This window comes from Macaca fascicularis, chromosome 13, assembly GCF_037993035.2.
Source record: "Macaca fascicularis isolate 582-1 chromosome 13, T2T-MFA8v1.1".
NCBI lineage: Eukaryota > Metazoa > Chordata > Mammalia > Primates > Cercopithecidae > Macaca > Macaca fascicularis.
The window spans coordinates 92,883,470-92,904,004 of NC_088387.1; the positions used below are offsets into that span (position 1 = coordinate 92,883,470).

Here is a 20,535-nt window from a genome sequence, read left to right on the forward strand (position 1 = left end):
CTCTCCCTCCTCCATGCACCCCAGCTCCGGCCATATGGAACCACCTTCCAGATCCTTCATGCCTCCATGGCTTTGCTCACATGGTCTCCCCTTTCCTTTCTCGAGTCACATCTACTTCAAGACTCACCCTGAGTCGATTCTTTCAGAAAGTCTCCCTGACGGTCCCCCACAAGTACTGTTGGTTCTTCTCCCTCTGGACCCTTCCCCCATAATCCAGTAGATCCATCCAAATATCATCACTGCCATTACTTTTCATGAATAGCTTTGAGATACAATTCATATACAATTCGCCCACTTCAAGTGTACAATTCCCTGTTTTCCATGTAGTCACAGGGTTGTTCAACCATCATCACAATTTTATTTTAGAACATTTTTATCACCCCAAAAAGAAACCCGTAGTCTCTCTCCCCATTTTGCTCCAACCCCCCTGCCATTGGCCTGAACCAACCACCAATCTTTATTTCTATAGATTTGCCTATTCTGGGCATTTAGCAGCCTACGAGGGGCCTACTTTCTCCATATCTTTGCCAACATGTCATATTATCTGTCTTTTTAGTTTTAGCCATCCTAGTGGGCATGCATCCATTATGTGTTATGGAGGTGATTTCTGTGTCTCTCTTCCTCTCTGTGGGTGGTTTGAGTCTGGTTGTCTTTGCTGTAGCAATACCTCTCATGATTCCTGGCACAGCGTTGGTGCTCACTGACTCTTTGTTGATGAGAGGAAAGAATGAGTTGGGAAACTTGGACTCCATAGGGGAAAACAAACTGCCGAGGCCCCACTGGCAGTCGGGGCGGAGCAGACTCCCAACTGGTGCTCCTGCATTGAACATGGTGCTCCCCGCAGCTGCCTCTCCAGAAGTAATCACTCCAGAGCCCTTGATGTTTTTGCCAGGAAACAACCAACACTTGCAGAATACCTACAGGGAGCTGGAAAACGTGCCAGATCCCGAAGCAGAGATGAATAACTTGGCATCTTCCCTCAAAGCACTGAAAGCTCCACACAGGGACGGAGAGTGAAATCGAGACAGGACTGGGGAAGGATGAGGCAGAATGGTGCCTGGGGTGGGGCCCAGAACCGGAGCAAATGCCTCACCTCCCAGATATGCAGACCCCACTGGCCTGCAAGAAAGTTTCCAAAATACCTTTTAAAATAGGGCCGTGTGTCCCTAGTCATCTGGACCCTTTGTGGGGGTGGAGAAGGTTTCATTTATTCTAATTTAAATTAAGCAATAAAGACATCCATTTTCCCATTTTTAAAACTTCATTTTTATACAAAACTTTCAAGTGAAGTTTTCCAATTATAATGGAATAGTTGTATGTTTTTAGATAAAACTCAGCAAAGAGTTACAGGCAAGGGCTTTGCTTGCCCTGTTCTGTTCCGCTCCTGGCCTTTCTCATAGAGTTCTCACTACACATATGGCCCAAAGTGAAGCCAGCCCTGCCCACAATGCCCTGTTCAGGCGCCTGTGTGTGTCTATTTATTTGTGTCTGCAATGTTTCCAGCAGTGCCTCTGAACTGTGTGATTTCATGATTACCTTTTTCAAGTTTTTTGATAGCCACCTCCCAGCTGGGACACAGGTCAGGCAGGCCATGCCCTGATTGACAATTGGGAAAATGAAGGCACGGATAAGGCAATGGACTTGTTCAGGGTCACACAGCATGTCAGGGACAGATTAGAGCCCTGAGTCTTCAGGATCCAGCCCATTACTAAGGGCTCAGGGCGTTTCCCACCACTCCAAAGCTTACCATTATTGGTTTCCTGGCCAGCTCCAAGCTTCAGGGCAGTCTGCTTCAGGCACTGAGGGCAAGAACCTGGGGCCCAGAGGCTTTTTCAGCCACATTTGAAAAGCGGCTCTGACAAGCTGTCAGAGTAACCCCTCCACCCTGGAGAACACCCCCACTGTGTTCTTGGCTACAGAAAGCAGCTGCTGGGAGGGAAGTTCAACTCAGGAGAGTTATTCCCACTCAGATCTTGGCAGAAATTTTAGAAAATATCCTTTTTCTTATTTTTGTGCCTTATCCTCTCTGGCATTTTTGCTGTGTTCCTCATCACACTAATGTTGACTCTGAAAACCATTCCCATGAAGATAACAACAGCAACACCACCAGCTTACCTGTTGAGGCTTTACTCTATGAGTCAGGAGCTGTTCTCAGTACTTTTCAGGTATGAACTTGCTTCATCCTCACCGCCTCCTGTGTGATGCTATTGTACCCACCTTTGTTAGAGACAAGGAAGCTGAAGCTCGCAGAGGTGGTTGTCCATGATCAAACTGATAGCCAGCTGAGCAGTGATTCAGGCTCAGTCTGACTTCAGAGCCACATTCTGAACCATGCAGGGTAAACTCTGTTTCACGAGCTTCCAGCACTTAGCTATGCTAAGCACTGAATCTAGCCACAGACACACCCAGGATGAAGGGGCCAGGAAGAGACAGGGAGGTCCAGGGCTCTGCTACCGCCTTTCTCTGTGGGTAGAAGGGTTCAGATCATGGGTCTCCCCCTCTGGGTCTCGGATTCCTCATCTGTAACGTGATGCCCACTGACACTCTGTTGTCTGAGAAACAAGTAGGAAGTGTTTGGAGCAGCTCCTGGCACAAAGTAAGTGCTCGGTAAATGTTAGCCAGTATTATTCGTGTTATTGTTTTCTTCATGGGGATGGTTTCCAGAATCAACACCAATATCATAGGAAAATATTCTTGACTACACAAGCTCTTACCCAGGTGGTCTGGAACCTGTTAAAATGTTTCCTCTGAGCAGGTGTTCACACTGCAGCTCTGTTAGGGATGGTCAGGTCCTCTAAAGAACCTTCCTGAGGGTCTTTCATCTTGGGCCAGGGTAGTTGACCAAACCCTGCCATGGTTGGAATTTGGAGGGGGAAAGTAGGTTACATTTAATCAACACCCCCTACCAAAGGGCCAGCCTCAACTCACCACACCTTCCCAGAGGGAGTCTCCTGCACAGGCTGGGGCTGCAAACAGATGACCAGACTCAATCTGGGCAATGGGACTGGATCTCTCTGGAGCCCTTAAAAATTCTAAGAGTTGTCCAAGATGAGTGGAGGGCCTGAGATGGAGGGGACATTCCCTTGCCCTTTTCTAGCCAATCATGATACTCATCTGTCCATTGTACTCTCTCTTCCAAACCCACAACCCAACACACTACTCTTGGTCCTTTCTCCAACACAGCCACTCCTGCATTTCTAATTAAACATGGCCAAATCCAAGTGAGAGATCCCAGATGCTGTAATGCACTGAAGGGGGTCTTCGTGACTCTCTGTGTGTTCTGGCCAATGGCCTTGATGGCATGTGGCGCCCCAGAAAGGGGCCAGGTGTCCCCACTTCATTCCCTGGATGGGTCAGTGATTCACTGAGTATTGCAGACAGATCACTTTTTCCCCATGGACTTGATAATCTCATGTGCTGGGGATACTCTTCCTGCCAGGCAAAAACAGTGTTTTCAAAGTGTATTTCTTTATTGTAAGACAAAACATACTGGTTGTAAAATGCAGAAAATCTAGAAATGTACACAAGAGAAAATAACTATCGCCCATAATCCTCCCTCTCAAACATTCAGAGATAACTATAATATTTTGATGTATTTCTTCTAGCATTTTTTCCCATGACTGTATATTTTCAAGAAAATGTATAGCACATATTTATCAAAAATGTTAACAGAGTTGTCACACGGGAAGGAAAAGAAGTAGTGTCATTTGGCCTGGAGTTTATACTTGGCAGCTCCCACAGCTGCTGCTGAGGTCACAGCTCCATGACTCTACCAATTTGTCTCTCTTAGAGTGGAATCAGGTGTCATAATTGCCAAATGTTGCGGGATTGATTGACCTACCCACAGCGCTATTTGGCCATGCAGCCAATGAAATAACTGGCTACAGCCCAAGAAAGCGGTTGGTTAGAACAGTGCTTCTCCAAATTTGAGGTGCACAGGAGTCACTAAGGGAGCCTCTTAAAAATGCAGATTCTGATTCAGTGGGTTGGGGCAAGGCCTGAGATTCCACGCATTTTACAGATTCATAGGTGATGAGGCTGCAGCTGGTCCCTGGACCACATTTTGAGTGGCAAAGAGTTAGAGGATTGAGCCCACTCCCATTTTGTTCAGCAGATAAGTTTTGAAGTCCTCCAATGTGCTGACTGAGTAGGAGCTTGGGGCGGATGGGAAGAGAAAAGGATGATTAGAGGATGAGTTGATACCATTAGAGCCAACCCTGTGGGCCAACCTTTTGCTCAGCAATTGCCCTTAGTAGTGATTTCCCAGTTGCAGCCTAATCCACAGGGGTCTTTGTTCTGACTCTTAACCTTAACCCCACCAGCTTCCTCAGGAGTGGCTTCTGGCTGAGTACGCTGCCCTGATGAGTTTACAATCATGGAAATCCTCGGCTCTCCTTCCTCCCTTAGGGGTTTTAATGGCCACATCAATTGTCCACTGGCCTGTCTTGCTCTTTTGCCTGCCTCCTCTCCCTTTATTGAATCAGCCAGAAAGAAAAGGGGTTTCCACTCCCAGCTCACCCTGGATTCTATGCGAAGCTGAAACAAGAATGGGATTCCAGAGACAGAGAATGCTGATGGCTTTCTTCTATCCTGTCCGGCCGAAAGGCATAGGCAGACCTATCACATATAAGCCTCCAACAGGCATTTCCAGAGAGCCAGCCAGGGACTTGCTGTCAGTTTCAGCCGTACTCTGATGAGCTAGCTCCAAGTTAGGTATGAATGGCAATTAATAACACTACCACCACTTTACATTTGCACCTCTCTAGCTGTTTACAAAGTGTTTCCACAGTGTCTCCCCTACTTTATCCTCAAACCAGCTCAGTAAAATAGACACTAATATTGCCCCATTTTACAGATAAGGAACCTGAGGCTCTAAGGAAGAAGTGACTTACATAAGGTCACAAAGCAGAAAGTGGTGAGGCTAGAACTAGAGCCCATATGTCCAGATTCCAGTGCTGTTGTGGTACCAATACTCATGATCCAGGCTCAGTTCTCTCCCTCTGCCTCCTGAAAGGGTAAGGAGGGAGTGACGTACTGTGCGTCTCCCACCTCAGGCCGGCCTCCTCCTTCCTCCAGGAATCCTTCGCCCACTGGAATCTTCCATTGTGGGCCTTGGGGTATTTTGTTTGTTTGTTTTTGCTTATTTTTTGTTTGTTTGTTTTAGATGGAGTTTTGCTCTTGTCCCCCAGGCTGGAGTGCAATGGTGCAACCTCGGCTCACTGCAACCTCCACCTCCTGGGTTCAAGTGATTCTCCTGCCTCAGCCTCCTAAGTAGCTGGGATTACAGGCGCCCACGACCATGCCCGGCTAATTTCTGTATTTTTAGTCAAGACAGGGTTTCCCCATGTTGGCCAGGCTGTTCTCGAACTCCTGACCTCAGGTTATCCACCCGCCTCAGCCTCCCAAAGTGCTGGGATTACAGGTGTGAGCCACAGGGCCCTGTCGGGCCTTGGTTTTTAAAACTCACTTGTGAAGGACACTCCATGAGAAGGTCACTTCCACCAGTTGGTTTCTGCAAAAGAAGTAGATGTGGGATCCCTTGCGGGGGGAATAAAAAATAAAACAGAAAGTTCTTCTTAGCTTTGGGATTTTTAATCAGAGAAACATGTGGGGCTTGGGGGGAAATGATTCCTTCAGGGGGGTATAAATGGGAAGAGATGCTCAAAGTCAGTGACAGCCTGCTTTAATTTATAATTCTGCCTCTGTGTGAAATGCACAGAGAATCGGGGGGAAATGAGTAATAATTCACTAAGGTGCTGTCACAGCCAGGAAGCGTTAGGGCCTTCTTTGTCAGCCTGCTGCTGCCAAGAAGGCTGAGACAGAGGAAGGACATGCAGTGCTGTGGGTCTCAGCTAGAGAGCTTCTTTCCTCCCACGTGGAGACACAGGCTTCTCCACAGCTAGGCTGGGAGGTGTTGGGGACCATCAGAATCGCCTGGAATAGCCCACTAGCTCCTCAGGGCTGAGCGCCTTTCCTGGAGCCATGCTCAGAGTGAGCTGGAGAAAGTGAGCTCTCTCTCTCACCCTCTTATCCTTTCCTCTTCCTTCTGTGGGCAGTTGGGAAATACACAGTCTAGAAAGCTGACTGTGGCCTCTTCAGTGGGACCTGAGATCGGTCTGATGTAGAGAAAAAGATGACGTGCCCTTTGTGCTGAGCCCACAGATGATATAAAGAGGCCCCAATGACAGGGATTGTTTGATCAGGCAGGATAGGCTAGATTATGCTGCAGTAATAAACCCCATATTTCAGTGGCTTGGGATAACATTTACAGTACCCATCCAATAAGAGTGGGAGTGGGAGGGGCCTCTGCTCCACAGGATCACTCAGGGACCCAGGCTGGCAGAGGCTCTTCCATCAATATAGTGTCACCCTTAGGAACAAGAACTCTCATTGGTTGTTTCAGCAAAGGAACAGACAGACCAGAGATTTACACGAGGGCTTTTCGCAGCCTTAATTCAGAGAAGACACATCACTTCCACTCACGTTTCATTGGCCAGAGCACATGAGATGTCTTCACTTAACTGCAAGGGAAGGTTGGGAGATAAAGGAAAGCAAATGGAAAGTTTTGAGCAATATGTATCTCTGCAGACAGGTAATTTGATGGACCCACACAAACCCCCAGCCAACACTACCACAACCACTACCACACTCTGGACATTGTGTCAACCATTAGAAATATAGTGAGCTACACAGTGGCTTCTCCTGGGGTCACACTCATGGTAGATCAGTATAAAGAGTGCAGAATTTAGAAGCAGAAGACCTGGGTTCAAGTCCTAACTGGGTTACCTGCTAGCTGTGTGACCTTGGTCAAGTTGCTTCACATTTCTGAGCCTCTGCTTTGTCAGATATGCAACCGGACTAACGATACCCATGCTGAGGAGTTATTTTTCCTATATTGCTTTCTGAAGATAAGAAAACTGTAAACCAGCACAGGCATCAGTTAGGGCTTGGGGGTTTCTCAGTGTCATTAGTCATCCAGCGTTCTGGCTGGGGAGCTATATTACTAATGAAGATAATTTGGTCATGCCTGGCTAATTCGACTTGGTGTTGGCATATTTTGCCTTTAGTGGTCCTGGAAATGACTGTGCCTCTCTGCTCTCTCCATAGGGAAACTCCCTGTGGGTTTTTACTGCAACTTCGAAGATGGCTTCTGTGGCTGGACCCAAGGCACACTCTCACCTCACACTCCTCAGTGGCAGGTCAGGACTCTAAAGGATGCCCGGTTCCAGGACCACCAAGGTACTACCTCTCTCCTGCCTTCTCCCTGGCACCCATCTTCATGCCCACATAGACAGATGGGAGACTCAGGACTGGGCTTCACCCCACCTGTAGGGCAAGCTCGGGTGTCTGACCAAAGCTTGCATAGAGCACTCACACACAATTCCCTCTTCATACCTTGGGCTTTCGAATGATTAAATCTGGCCAAGATAGATGTCACCTTTGGTTACTTAAAATGAGAACCATGAGGAGGAACTAACAAAAAGATAATAGCAACAATGATAATAATCCTTTCCATCAACAAGTGTGTGTTGAGGGCCTCCTATGTGTCAGCCACATAATTCATTGAGAGGTAGGGAAAGCCATAGCCCTCTTTATGACTGGGGAGACTGAGGCACAGCGAGGCCTTGTGTCATTTGCCCCGGGGTTGTGCCCAGGGAACCTCACCCTACACCTGGTCCATGGTCCATTCCCTGCAGCACAGCCTCTACAACCATCCCCCCACCTCACCCCTGATTTAAGCTAGTAATGCCTGTCCTCCCATCTCTGGGGCCCATCCTCCCCACAAACCCTGCATGTCTGGCAGAGAGCAAAGGGCCTCCACACAGCCAAGAGATAGCCAGCTGCTCCTGGGTAAGCTGACTCTAGACTCAGAGACACCAGGCTGGGCAAGGTGTGGGATCACAGAGGGTCTACAAGGCCAGCATAGCTCCCAACGTTAGGCTGCTGGAGAGGCCAGGCTAGCCAGCTTTGGGGGCTGTCCCTAGTGATGGGGCCCGGGCAGGCCCTGGTGCCCAACTCTGAAGCATAGGGGCTGATGGGGTGGGAATGTCTCTCTCCTTCTTCTGTCTTCTTCATTTGCCTTCTTTCTGTGGAACTAGAGACCCTCCAATGCTTATTTTTGAACAAAGTAAGAGTTGGCTCAGTCCTCACCACGCAGCAGCATTATTCTTAGCGTTCTGTCTGTAAAAGACGCAGAGGAGAGAAATGGAGCTCCAAGCTGGATGTGCTCTTAATGTCTCTGTTCCCAGTTTGATCATTTCCATTATAGCACCCATAGCAAACAAACATCCAGCCCTGCGGAATACCTCCAATGACAGGGCTCCCACTGCCTCCAAGAGCAGCCCATGCTATTGTTCTCAATCACAGATTAGCTTTCCTTACCTGGAGGCAAGCTCCACCTCTCCGTGACTTCTACTCATTTATTATGACTTTTGCCCCCTGGAGCCCCACAGAACTGAACTACCCCCTCTCCCACCAAGGCAGCCCTTCAGAAATCTGAAGGCAACAGTTGTGACCCACCTGCCTGCCTGAGGGCTTTTCTGTTCCCAGTCACACAATGCCAGCTCCTTGAATCTCCCTCATCCTTGCTGAGATCTCTTGGTTACTCTGCCCTTGACCCACCTGAATATGTTACTAAACAGCCTTTACTGAGAAAGGCAGAAAGGTAGAAAGGAAAGACTAAAGTAATGCTTGAGGTTCTGAGGCCCCCTAAAGTGTTGTGAGCTCACAAAGGCATTCATGCCACAGCACTGACCACCTACAAAATGCTCTGCAGACCCCGGAAGTTTGCAGATGCTTCTTCCCATCACCATGTGGGGTTGGGAGCCCCTGTTCTCCCAGATTTTCAGGCAGAGCCATGCTTAGAAAATATAAGAAGTGAGTCTTCATGGGCAGGGGCACAGGACGACCTGGGTTCTAGACAGGGGAGAAGAGAGTGAAGGTCATAGAAACCACTGGAAGGGCACACATGACTGAAAATGGGGAGGGTGGAGCTGGGGAGGCTAGTGTGCCTCAGGCTATTCCTGGGCCATGGGCTGAAGCTGGTGACCTTGGAAGATCAGGGATGTGGTAGCCTAGATGATGGTGCTGGGACCTCATGGGCAGTTTAGAATGAAATTGTTGACAGGTGGGCTTTCTTCTCCATTGTAGGCCAAAAACCTGTTTCCTCAAAGATATCCCTAGGCTAGATAAGAACTGTGCACAGTCCAATAACCCTGCACCCCTGATCCCCCAGTTCCTGATAATGGTGTGCTTGTGATTCTTTTCCTCTCTCCTAGACCATGCTCTATTGCTCAGTACCACTGATGCCCCCACTTCAGAAAGTGCTACAGTGACCAGTGCTACGTTTCCCGCACCGATCAAGAGCTCTCCATGTGAGGCAAGTCTCAGTGTTTCTCTAGTTCTCTAATTTCTCCCACCTCTTGTCACTTCCGGAACCCAGATTAAGAAAGTAGCCTAGCTGGCTGGGCTGGTCGTTCTCCTAGGGAGAGAAGAATAGGGCCATCTCTTCCATCTTCGAGGCAGAGATGTCCATCAACATGGTAAAGCCCTGTCTACAGAGAATCATGCCTTAAACAGCCATCCCCAGCTGCATTGAACTATTTGCAGTAGAACCATGATTTAATCAATCCCAGAAGAGATTTTCTGCGGCATAACAAGAGAGAGTGACAAGGATTACAAGACTTTCCATAGAATCCTTTTTAAAAATATTGAGCTCTTATAATACATTGTAAATACTCTACATCCTCAAAATTTGATTTACATAAATTTCACTAAGACATCAATGGCATTCAGTGAGGTACCTCCAAAGCCACTCTTTGAAATGGTTCCTGACGCTGTTTTCTCATTGGTTTGTGGGTGGAGGGACTGGTGCCGTGTTCCTCAGCATATTCTTTAGGGGCCAAGAAATGTACTTAAGACCCCAACGTGGCACAGTGATTAAGCTCATGGACTCTAGAATCAACTTTCTGAGTCCAAGTCAGGTTCCACCACTGATTGATTGTACAGTTTGTTTGGGCAGTTAATTAACCTCTTGGGGCTTCAGTTTCCTCACTGGGAAAGTGAACACACATAATGCCTACCCCGAAGAGGGAAGATTAAATAGATAATGTCCAAAGGGCTTGGAAGAGCATCAGGCACAAAGTAAGCACTGCAGTCTTTAGCCCACAGGGTGCCTGGCACCCTGTGTAAACATTCAGAAGGACACTGGGGGAAGAGGAAGAGAACTTGAGCCAGAAATCAGACTCTAAGCTCCGAGAGAGCAGGCCATGTCTTGTGCTTCTTTGTACTCCCTCACTGCACCTGCATCAACATCTTGCACGTAGTAGAAAACCTGCACGTAGTTTAGATTTGGCCAGTCATCTCGTTCTGGACACTCACAGGAGAAATTCCTGTCTGGCTCAGTTTCAGGAATAGCTATGCACCCTCTGAGCAATTTGTTTCCTGTCAAGTTGTGGACATTGTGAAACTGACCAGATTAACTTCTCCTTCTGTGGCTCATAGAAATCCCAGGGAGGTGGTTCTGTGACCAGCAGAGGGACAGACAACAGGATTGCCCCTGCTGAGGGGTGCAGGCAGATTCAAGCCCCTTGAGTTTCTCATAAAATAAAAACTCACAGACAGAAAACAAACAAGAATGGAAAAGATATAGAAATGATTTTTTAATATGAGGAGTGGTTAAATTAAAACCAAGGCTCCACTTGGCAAGCAAATGGGACTTTGTGATATGCAATTTGTAGCAGCTTACTCCTGGTTTGATTTTATAACTCGACGTTCACCACTTCCTTCTCACCCTCTTCTAGGCTATGCTATCCTACTAGATTTTATGTATGTCTGTGAACCACCTTAAATCCTTTTTGGAAGAATTCTGAGCACAAATAGATTCATTATATTAAATTGTATTTGAGAAACCATGCTATCTCATGCAGATGGTGGAATTACACAGTCATTGCTGATATTTCTCAGGTGTCTGAGAGCAGGTACCTAGAAAGGAAGGCTTTTTAAGAGAACATATAAATGAGGACAGATGGTTGGCCCACCGGAGAGGACAGGAGGATCCTTAAGAGCATTTGGTCTTTAAATTTACTCTTTGCTGGGTTTAATATGAGCCAAATTTCAGAAAAAGAAATGTCAAGGTACAAATGATATTATTCTAATACTTCATCATTTCTCTAATAACCTTTGAGTTGATCAATAGCTTAAACAGGTGTTTTGTTTTACTGGCCTGTTTTATTTTTCCTGCAGTCTAATTTGCTCTGGGCTGTTTCTGCTATTTCCTGCCCTTTTCCAGAACTTGGCTCAGCAGGCATAATGAAGGGAAGGAAAATAAGTCCATTCCACACTCACATTATTTATATTTATATACATTCATATGATTTCACATTCAGGTTTTCAGACCATTTGTCTAATGCTGATGGGTCTTTGAATTCCCAATGTTGGGGGAAATGTTTTTATCAGGAAAATAAATAACCAAAATAGAAATATGCATTTCTAGATTTGTAAGCCCTACCATTTATTTTATGTGAATCCTAAATGCAGAATGCAGGAAGTTGATTTCCTCCTCCCAGGAAGGCTAAACCCCAGTGGCAGAAAAAAATGGATATTGCATTTCTCTGGGAGACTATGTGAGGTTCACCCAGGACTTTCAAACCCCACCAGCCCTACAGGGGCCTCTGTTGCCTATGGGGCCCAAGTGCAGAAAGGTGGACACTAGACAGAGTTTTGGGGACAGGTCTCTGATGAGCATCAGGCCTACAGGGACTGGTGATGGGTCCAGCTGAGTTCTGGGGTTGATGCCTACCACGAAGGACTTTCTCCAAACCCAGCTCAGTTCTGGTCTCCGGGAAGTTAAAGTAATTGTAGACTATCTCAAGAAACACCACCCTCGTCAGTGGATTCCCAGAGAAGAACTGGTGTCATCTTCAAGAATTTCCTGCAACATGAGAAGTGAGTTAACCAGTAGTTCTATGTTTTACCAATCACATTCACCTGGAAAATGTAACAGATGCCCCACCCTGGACCTACTGAATGACAGCGCTAAGTGTGGGGCCCAGGGCTCTGCATTTTTAAACCCCATCCTCAGTGATTTGGAGGCACGCTGAGACTTCAGAGCTATTGGCCATAGGTGTGCTTGCCAGTTGTGACTGAAATTCATTCTGAGCCCATGCAGAGAGTTTTCCTCACCTGCCTGTGGCCCCAGAAAGCGTGATGTCACTTGTCTTTTAGAAAGATGAGTCAAAAAAGAGATGAGAAATGACGGAGGCAGGGGCGAAGAGAAGCGGGTGGGAGAGCATATGAAACCAGGTCAAGGGTCCCCCACGATGGAGGCATAGCCACAGTGTGCCTTTGTGCCAATCCAACTTCCAGGGCATTGCAGAAGCCTACCCCACTCCCACCTCCTCCCTCCAGGTTCCTGCAGCCTGCTCTTGCTGACTACCACGGCCGCCTCCTATCTCTCTGCACACTTACACATGGGGCATGAATATTTAAAGACCTCTGCCTCGCCCAGCCACAAACAAGAGAGAACGTTGTGGTTTTGGTTTTCTTTTTGTGTTCCTCCTCTCTGCCACAAGCTCTTCTCTGCAGGAAACTGGGGAGCCACTTACAATATATTCTGATTTTATTTTTATTTTTATTTTTCTGAGCTCCAGTTCAAATAATTAAAGTTGCCACCGGGGAGGGAGGGCTTGCAGTGGCTTTCATGTGCACACTTGCTGTCAGACCTGCTCGAATCCGCCTCGGCTTTGAGACACCCGCGGATGTGTCTGGCATTGCAGCCGCTGGTAATAAAGAGCACGGCAGAGTGGCGGCTGACACCACCCCAGCCCCCTGCCTTTCACACACCCGAGCAGCCTGAATGTCTCAACAAGCCCCGTGTGGTTTGAAATTCTATTTTATTTGAATAGCCTGCCTGTGACTGGAATAATTTAAACCATGTTCTCAGGCCAGAACAAGGCCTACAGGGAGAAAAAGTAGACTTTCCTCATTTTCTTTCCCCTCCAAGGCATGAAAGCAGTTTTTCTTGTGTGAGCTGCCGAAGTGCAATTTGATCCAAAAGTGAGATGGGATCCCCCAGTTTGTGGTGATCAGTTCCTCAAAGATGGTTTTCCTGCCTGGCCAGAGCTGCAGTTGCCTCTCCCCTCTTCTCGCACGTACATATATACATGCAAACACACACACACATACACACATGCGTGCACACACCCATGGGGATCTTGGGACACAGCTGAACATTTCCACCCCTGACGTCACCTCTAGCAATAAAAAGAATCAGGTTGGATTAGCTGTGGAGAGCTGCTGTGATCTAGGCAGAAAGTGACCAGCAGGCCCCTTACACATCTACATGGGCCTGGAGAAAAGGGGACCCATCCTTTGTGTCATTAAAACCAGCAAATGTAGCCCAGAGAGATGTGAGGGAGAAGACGCCATGGCCCCCGGAGTTGCCCTTGGCCATCCGTCCCCGAAGCCCTTCTCAAAGGGAGGGGATTTTTCTATAAATTGCTATCTGGTTGATTTTATAAGACATTTCAGGGTGCTCGTGATCATCCCTGGAAACAGGCTCATCCTTCCCTCCAGCCTCTCAGCGTGACACAGAAGCAGGGAAGCTGAGAGGCAGGTGTTGATTGGGCTTATCGAAGCTTGCCCCTGACCTCAGCGGCAGGCAAATAGGACTCTCAAGATGGGAAAAAGAGAGGATCTTTTCTGACTGCTGTGTGTTCAAAGTTTATTAAACTCAGTGGCAAATTCTTCTGTGGAAAGTCAAGAAAAGGAGGATAAGAGTAAGAAAACTTAGCATCAGATGGCATGAGATCGAGGAAAAACAAAAGCAGAAGGGGGCCTTCCTTTATCAGCCCCCACCAAACTGTCGACAGGGCAGGAGCCAAGGAGGATGAGCAGAACTGTTGAATTCAGCTCATTTTCCAGAGCAGATCCTACGCATCAGGGGCTGCCCGTCCAGATCGTGACATTTACCCCAAGACCCACAGCTAATAAACACAAGACCACACCCAGATCTTATGATTCTGAGCTTCATGCTCTTCCTGTCACACTGCCCTGCTGCGGACAGATGGAACCTTCTCAGCTTGGGGAAAGTTGAGGAGAGCCTCAAAAGCATCAGAACTGGCATTTCTCGCACCTAACTCAGAGCCTCACTACCACGTCTCTGCAGGCAGGTAGGGAATCCCACCCCATTGTGTAACCAAAGAGCTCTCCACTTCGTCTCTCCACAGGCTGGGAGTAGTCACTGGGTCTAACTCCTGAGCCACCAAGGGGACACTGCCACTCACCTACTGGACTCAAATGGAGTTTGTTCATTGGGTGGGCCCCGTTCTCAGCCCCATGTGATCCAACTTACTTTAGCAAATCAGGAAGCAGAAGCCATTCCGGGAGGCCTCATGGGCTGGATGGCAAATAAAGTTGTTATTTTCTGGAGCCAGTTTACCTTCTGCATAGAACGGATGACCATCTAGGGAGAAGAATGTTGCACCCTTCCCCTCTCCGGGCTGACTGGTGAAAGAACAAGCAAGTCCCTATCAGAGCCCACCTGGGACCAGCCGCTCTCTGCCTGTGCTTGGCCAAGCAATGCTGTACTTTGCAGTGTTTGCAAAACCCTTTTTGTAAATAGTAGGGGACCAGTACCAAGCTAGAGGGGATTCCGGGGTAATGTTATCTCTACCTCCCTCACTAAGCCCAAGTCCCTTTGGTCAGGTATTTAGGGACCAAGATACTCATCAGGCAGAGTTCCTGTGGATGTCCAGCCCCCATCTCATCTGATGCTGTGACATCTCTGCAGTGACAGAATGTGCCTGAACTGGGAGAAAGCAAGTCCAGCTCCAGGTGTCAGTGCTTGCCTAAATGAAGAGCAGATCCAGCTAGTCTTGCCGGGGATTGTTTTCACACATGCTGTTCTCTGCACACTCCTCTTCCTGCCCTGGGGACCACGGTCAGGACCCCAAGCTAGCATATGATCCCTCTAAATTATCCACTGTCTGCCCAGGAGGACGTAATGCTGGGCCCAGCAGAAAGCAGAGGGCTGCTCGGGCTCCCACAGAGTAACGCTGACACCTACAGCAAGTCGGAGCAGGGTGGTGGCTCCAGGTAGAGCTGCCTCCCTCCTGCCCCACAGCCCAACAGCCACGCCACCTCCTGTGACCAGAAGAATCCAGCTGGCCATGTGGGGCTGAGTGCAAAAGGGGCATAGCAAGGCAGTGCGGTGCAGTGGGAAGGATGGGGCTTGAAGTCCCTTAGCCCTTGGTGGAAGCCCTCCACTTTCTAGCGTGGAAATCTTGAGTACAGCGACCCACTCTTCTCCGCTTCAGTATCTTCTGCAGGGCTGTCAGGAGAAACGAGTGAGAGGAGATATGAAAAATGCCCCACCTGAATCTGGACACAATTAGGTGCTGAAAAATGGAACATGTGGTTTCTGCTACTCTGTTGCAGCCGTTACTATTATTATCTTCCTCTCTGACTTCAGTGATGATTCTGAGACCAAGGCTGGAGGCTGCCTTCTCCAAGGAGCCTGAATCTGGAGGGTTTGGCCTCTGCCCTGCCCTGGGTAGCCTGGCAATAGTGGGGAGAGGGGTGTTGTCCAGTTCAGTGGCTGGGGTCAGGGGAAGTTTATGCTTTAACAGCAGCAAAGGGGCCCCTGCTGCCCCTGTCCACCATCTCCACCAGCTCCTCTCCCCAGCCAGCAGGGGCATGGGAGCTCCGTCCTCCAATCTGCCAAAAGTCCCTTTGTTCCACTGCCCCCTCGGCAGACACCTACACAGAACAATAACCCCATACCTTGATATAGTTCCAACATGTTTACAGAGGGGCCTTCCCCCACATCGCCCCCATCCCCCAGGGATGATATTGTCACCCTTTTACAAATGGGGAGAGAAGGCTCAGGAAAGGAGCCTAGACCACACGCAGCTGGCCAGCAGGGCCCACAGTGTCCTCCAGATGCAAGAGTATCTCTGCTTTCCCCAGGGAGCTCCTGGGAGTGGGACATCTGCCATCAACAAGGTCACCCAAGGCAGGGAGGAAGTCTGGTGATATGGCCCAGAGCAGAACATCACAAGTCTGACTTTCCTTTTACAAACCCGTTTTTTAACTTAAAAATAAATGTCAATTCTGTATTTTAATTCCTTAACATGCCTATTTATTTGGACACAAAAACATGCCTCATGTTTTACTATTGAGTGGCTAATGCACCTATTTGCCTTGTGGCTTTGGGTACCCCCAGGAAGAGCCAAGCGGCATATGTGCCCCCACTCTAAGAAGCCCACTCTAAGAAGCCCAGAGGAAGAGCTCTCAACCTCGCTGCCTTTTTCAGAAGCCCCAAGGCCTCCCCACTTTAATGATCTCACTCCATTTCCTAGTTTGCAATTAGGCTCATAGATGGTGCACTTTGAAGAGCACCTGTTCTGCCTTGGTTGGCCCTGAAGTCAGCTTCAACTATGGTTGCCCCTCATCTACCCCATAAGTCACCCTGACCCTGGTGCTGAAACCTTAGGAGGGCTGAGCGCTAGCAGCTGCTAACACTACTGGTGATGGAGACAGTAACCTCAGAAAGCCTTTAGCTGGGATCTAGGCATACGCAACTTTGTATTAGAGGGCAAAGCCCTCTAATACAAAGGAGGAAGCTGCAGTGGTTCTCAAGGCATTTTCCAAAGGGCTTTTTCCAAAGGCTCTCTGTATGAGTAAGAGATCTGGGCTCCACTTCCAGTCTCTAACGACAACCATCCAGACACCTGTAATAACATCACTGTAATGAGAATCCCCTGTGTGTCAAAGCTTACAGAGCCTCTCCACCTCCCACGGCTACTCTGTGAGTGGATAAAATCTTCCCTGTTCTTCTGATAAGCCCCTGAGCCATGGCAACAAGGCACTTGACTGGCTGGATGCACACACGGACCCCGAGCGGGAGGGATGAGCGAGGCAGGGGCACTGAGGGTCCACAGTCAGGTGGTGAACCAGCAAGTATTGATTTCAAACCTGCTGTGTGGCCAGCCATGCGGGGAGACAGCCCACAGGATTGTGGGATCTCTTTGGGGTGTTTATTCTACAGAAAAGTTGAGAACACTTACATTCAGTGTGAAAACTTCTGGTCTTCAGGTCACTTACAAATCACTTGGCTGTATTATGCTAAAAAGCAAGCCATTATTCTTAATGAGGGCCCTCAAACACCCTAGCTCTTTGCACCCTAGTTGAAATAAGCCTTTACTTAGTCCAGAGCTGGAAAAACAGACCCTTAGTATCACTAAAGCCAACTAAGGATGTAGTTTTCAAATATTGATTCCCTAGTATAAGGCTGGCTCTGTGCTAAGCATTTCACCTACATTATCTTATTATAAAAAAAAATTGTTACCCCCATTTATTGATACAGAAACTGGAGCTTAAAGAGTTTAAGTGACTTGCCCAAGGTCACCCTGCTAGAGGCAGAGTCATGATTGAAACCAGGTCTGCCCAACTCCCCAACCAAATCTGTAAATACCGGATTTGACTTAGATGGCCTGAGTTTAGATCCCAGCTCTGCCCCACTTAGGAGCCATATGACCTCAAGCTAGTGACTTCCTTTAATTTGAGAGAAAAAACAAAAACAAAAACAAAACCTGTTTTAGTTGCTGCATGAGGTTGTTACCAGGATCAGAGGAAAATGTGAAAAGCGTGTGTCTTTTCTGCAAAGCTTGATGAATGGCAGCAATTATGATGATGATGATCCCTCATCTTACGTTACTCAGGCATGAGGAAGTTGCTGCTGCATAACTTCAGCCACTGCTTGTGTTCTGATTTCTCCTCTCAGTCGATCAGCAACACGTGGGCAGGTCGGGAGCATTATTTCACACAGTGCCCACATTAGCACCAGCAGGATGTGCCCAATAAACCCACTTCGTTGATAATTAATTAATTGTGCAGCCCCACCCCCACCCCCTGCGGTTGCAAGCATAACCCTCATCCAGGATGAGAGCGAACAAGAAGTCTCCTCAATGAGCTTCAAATATCCAACAAATGACACCTTCCTGAGCTTTCTGAGCCAAAGTCATTCTTACCCCAGCACCTAGAGCTAGGAAGCCACTGCAGCCCAGCGTTCTATCACCACTGCCTGTTAAGTGGTCCACTCGGCCAGAGCACTTGCTAATGGCTACAGTAATCAACAGCAATTGTAACTGCAGTCAGACATAATTAATTTGATACCTTTGAGCCATTCACAACTAATACCTCTCCCATTGCATGATGAAGCTGAGGTCTAGGAAGAATGCTGTCTCGGCCCTGGGGTGTGAACAGGGTCTTCCTTGGCACTTAGCACAGACTTGGGTCCCATTCAAAAGCTGTATGTTAATCACTGACCTCTCTGGCTCCCACTAGTGGTCACTGCAACACAGTGACCCCACGGACTGGGGGAACACCCCATTGAGAGCACACACGCTCTCCAACTGTCAGGGAAAAATACTTCCCAGAGGGCTCTGGGTCCCCTGCAGATGTTCCTGTGCCCCACATCTACTTTTTCCAGTGGTGTCCATGAAGGCTGTGGGAGTTTCATTGCCTAGAACCATCCTGTTCCCCAGCAGTCAGATTACAAAGCTACTCCTCAGTGTCATCTCCATCACACACAGAGAAACTGAGGCACAGAGGAGGCCGTTTGCCCAGGATCACACCATGGCAGTGTAACTGAAGAAAATGCCATCTTTTTCTTCCCATAAGCCTGGAAAGATAATTCCCTAGGGAACCCAGAAGATTATAAAACAACAACAACAAAAAACTAGACAGAAATTTTAACACAGCATTTTCACCCTGTCCTATAGCTTTTTTTTTTTTGTGAACTGTTTATCTCTAACAAAATGTCCCCAGCAGGAGGAAGGAACTAACATTTATCAAATGTCTTTGCTAAGCTGGGCACTGGTCTCATATAATCTTGTTAAAGCCCCATAATAAATATCTAAGCAGGGGACTGTTGACCCCGCTTTATGGAAGAAGATGCTGAAGCTCTGAGATATTACATGATACATAAAAAATAGACCATTCTTTCTGATACCAAAGCTTGTGTTCTGTTCACAGCACTGTCCCACCTCATTCCGCAGAAGCTCCCACCCTCCCTTGGTCTCCCTCACAAAGCCTAGAGTACAGGCACAGTAACTTGATTCTCTCTGAAGTGGGTAAAAGCATAATGCTAGCTTTTACTATTTTCCAACATCAGAATCCTCTCTTACCACCTGTTTAATATAGCATTTATTGTTTTCTCTGATTATAAAAGAACTTTATGTTCATTGTAGAAAGTTAGGAAAATGCAGGAAAGTATGAAGAAGAAAATTGAAATTGCCCAAAATCTTACCCCCCAAAGATATTGGTGCATTTCCTTCCAGACAGATAGATTGAGATTTGAGCTTTGCTATAGAGAAAGGGTTTACATAACATAAATATAAACATCCTGTGTCTTATTTCTTTATTTAACATGACATTTTCCCATATCAATATTAGTCTTCATAAACATGCTTTTAAAAGCTGCATACTCTAAATTAATTTCATTATTTTTGTTCTAGTTATCAAAAGTCAGATAGTCATTATAAAAAAAAAAAAAGTTGGAAAAGAAAGAAAAGACCACAGGAAAAAAAAAAAAAGAAAAAATAAATAACTTGTAATTTTATAACGTCACCAGCCAGGGATCCCAAGGTGGTTATTTTTATATGTAGCCTTCATGTTTTTAGAAAGAGGGCATATGGATGTCCCCTGGTGTTCCCTGGCTTCCTCATGATCCTTCAGAAAGGAGACAGTAAGTGGTATTTTCAGGAAGAATCCTGATCTTTTAAGTATCCTGTAAGACCAGGAATCCAGCATTTCTTAATTGCAAGCATTTGCCAGAAACATGTTTTATTTGCTTGTTATCAAAAATCTGCATCTGGCCAGCTTCTTGCTGTGTTGGGTTGATATGTCATTAGGCTATTTATAGCTAGAGTGGTGGTGTTTCTTTTTTCAAGGTGAATTAGAAGATGGTGAACAAAAACACTGGATTTTGCAGTGAGTCAGTATTCTCAGCTGAAGTTAAGAAGATACCACATTGAAACCAGGGAAGTCAAAATTACCAGTTCACACTGAGAATTACAACCCTCTGGCACCCTATACTGAGGGAGAGCCCTAACCCCCATGCAGAGGTTGCTTAGATGTTCCTGATGACAATTCCAATCCCAGTCATTCAACAGAGACTGGATGGGGAATACCCAGGGAGTACCTCCACCATGCAAGCTCATCTTTGAGCATCTCTGTTAAAAATGTATTTCCTTCTCTTGAAGTGAAATACACACTACAGCATCTAGCCTTGGTTTTGTCTCTACCATTGGAATTCATGCAGGTCTTCAGAAATTTGAAGAAAGATAGCACCTCCCCCCTCAGAGCACTTCCTACATTTGGGGATGTTGCATGCAGAATAGCTATTATTTGATATCATTGAGTCTCTTTTGAACACTGCAGGCTAAATATCATTACAGTATTTTCTATGGGTTGAAGCGATTGTCCTGAAGCTGCCATGAGGTATGCATAGCAAACATGGGGCATATTCAA

The 20,535-nt window shown here is 47.2% G+C and overlaps 1 protein-coding gene across 3 annotated transcripts in view; it reads left to right on the top strand.

Annotated features, from left to right (window-relative positions):
• ALK (ALK receptor tyrosine kinase) overlaps positions 1–20,535 on the top strand; it is a 979,633-nt gene that overhangs the window by 833,119 nt on the left and 125,979 nt on the right. For all 3 annotated transcript variants that reach the window (XR_012422518.1, XM_065527229.2, XM_005576218.5), the window contains 2 exons: positions 7,108–7,239; positions 9,279–9,379. Coding sequence is in view for 2 of the 3 variants with exons in the window: in XM_065527229.2 (XP_065383301.1) it covers positions 7,108–7,239; positions 9,279–9,379 (233 nt within the window). In the remaining variant the exon portion in view is untranslated. The remainder of the gene's footprint in view (positions 1–7,107; positions 7,240–9,278; positions 9,380–20,535) is intronic.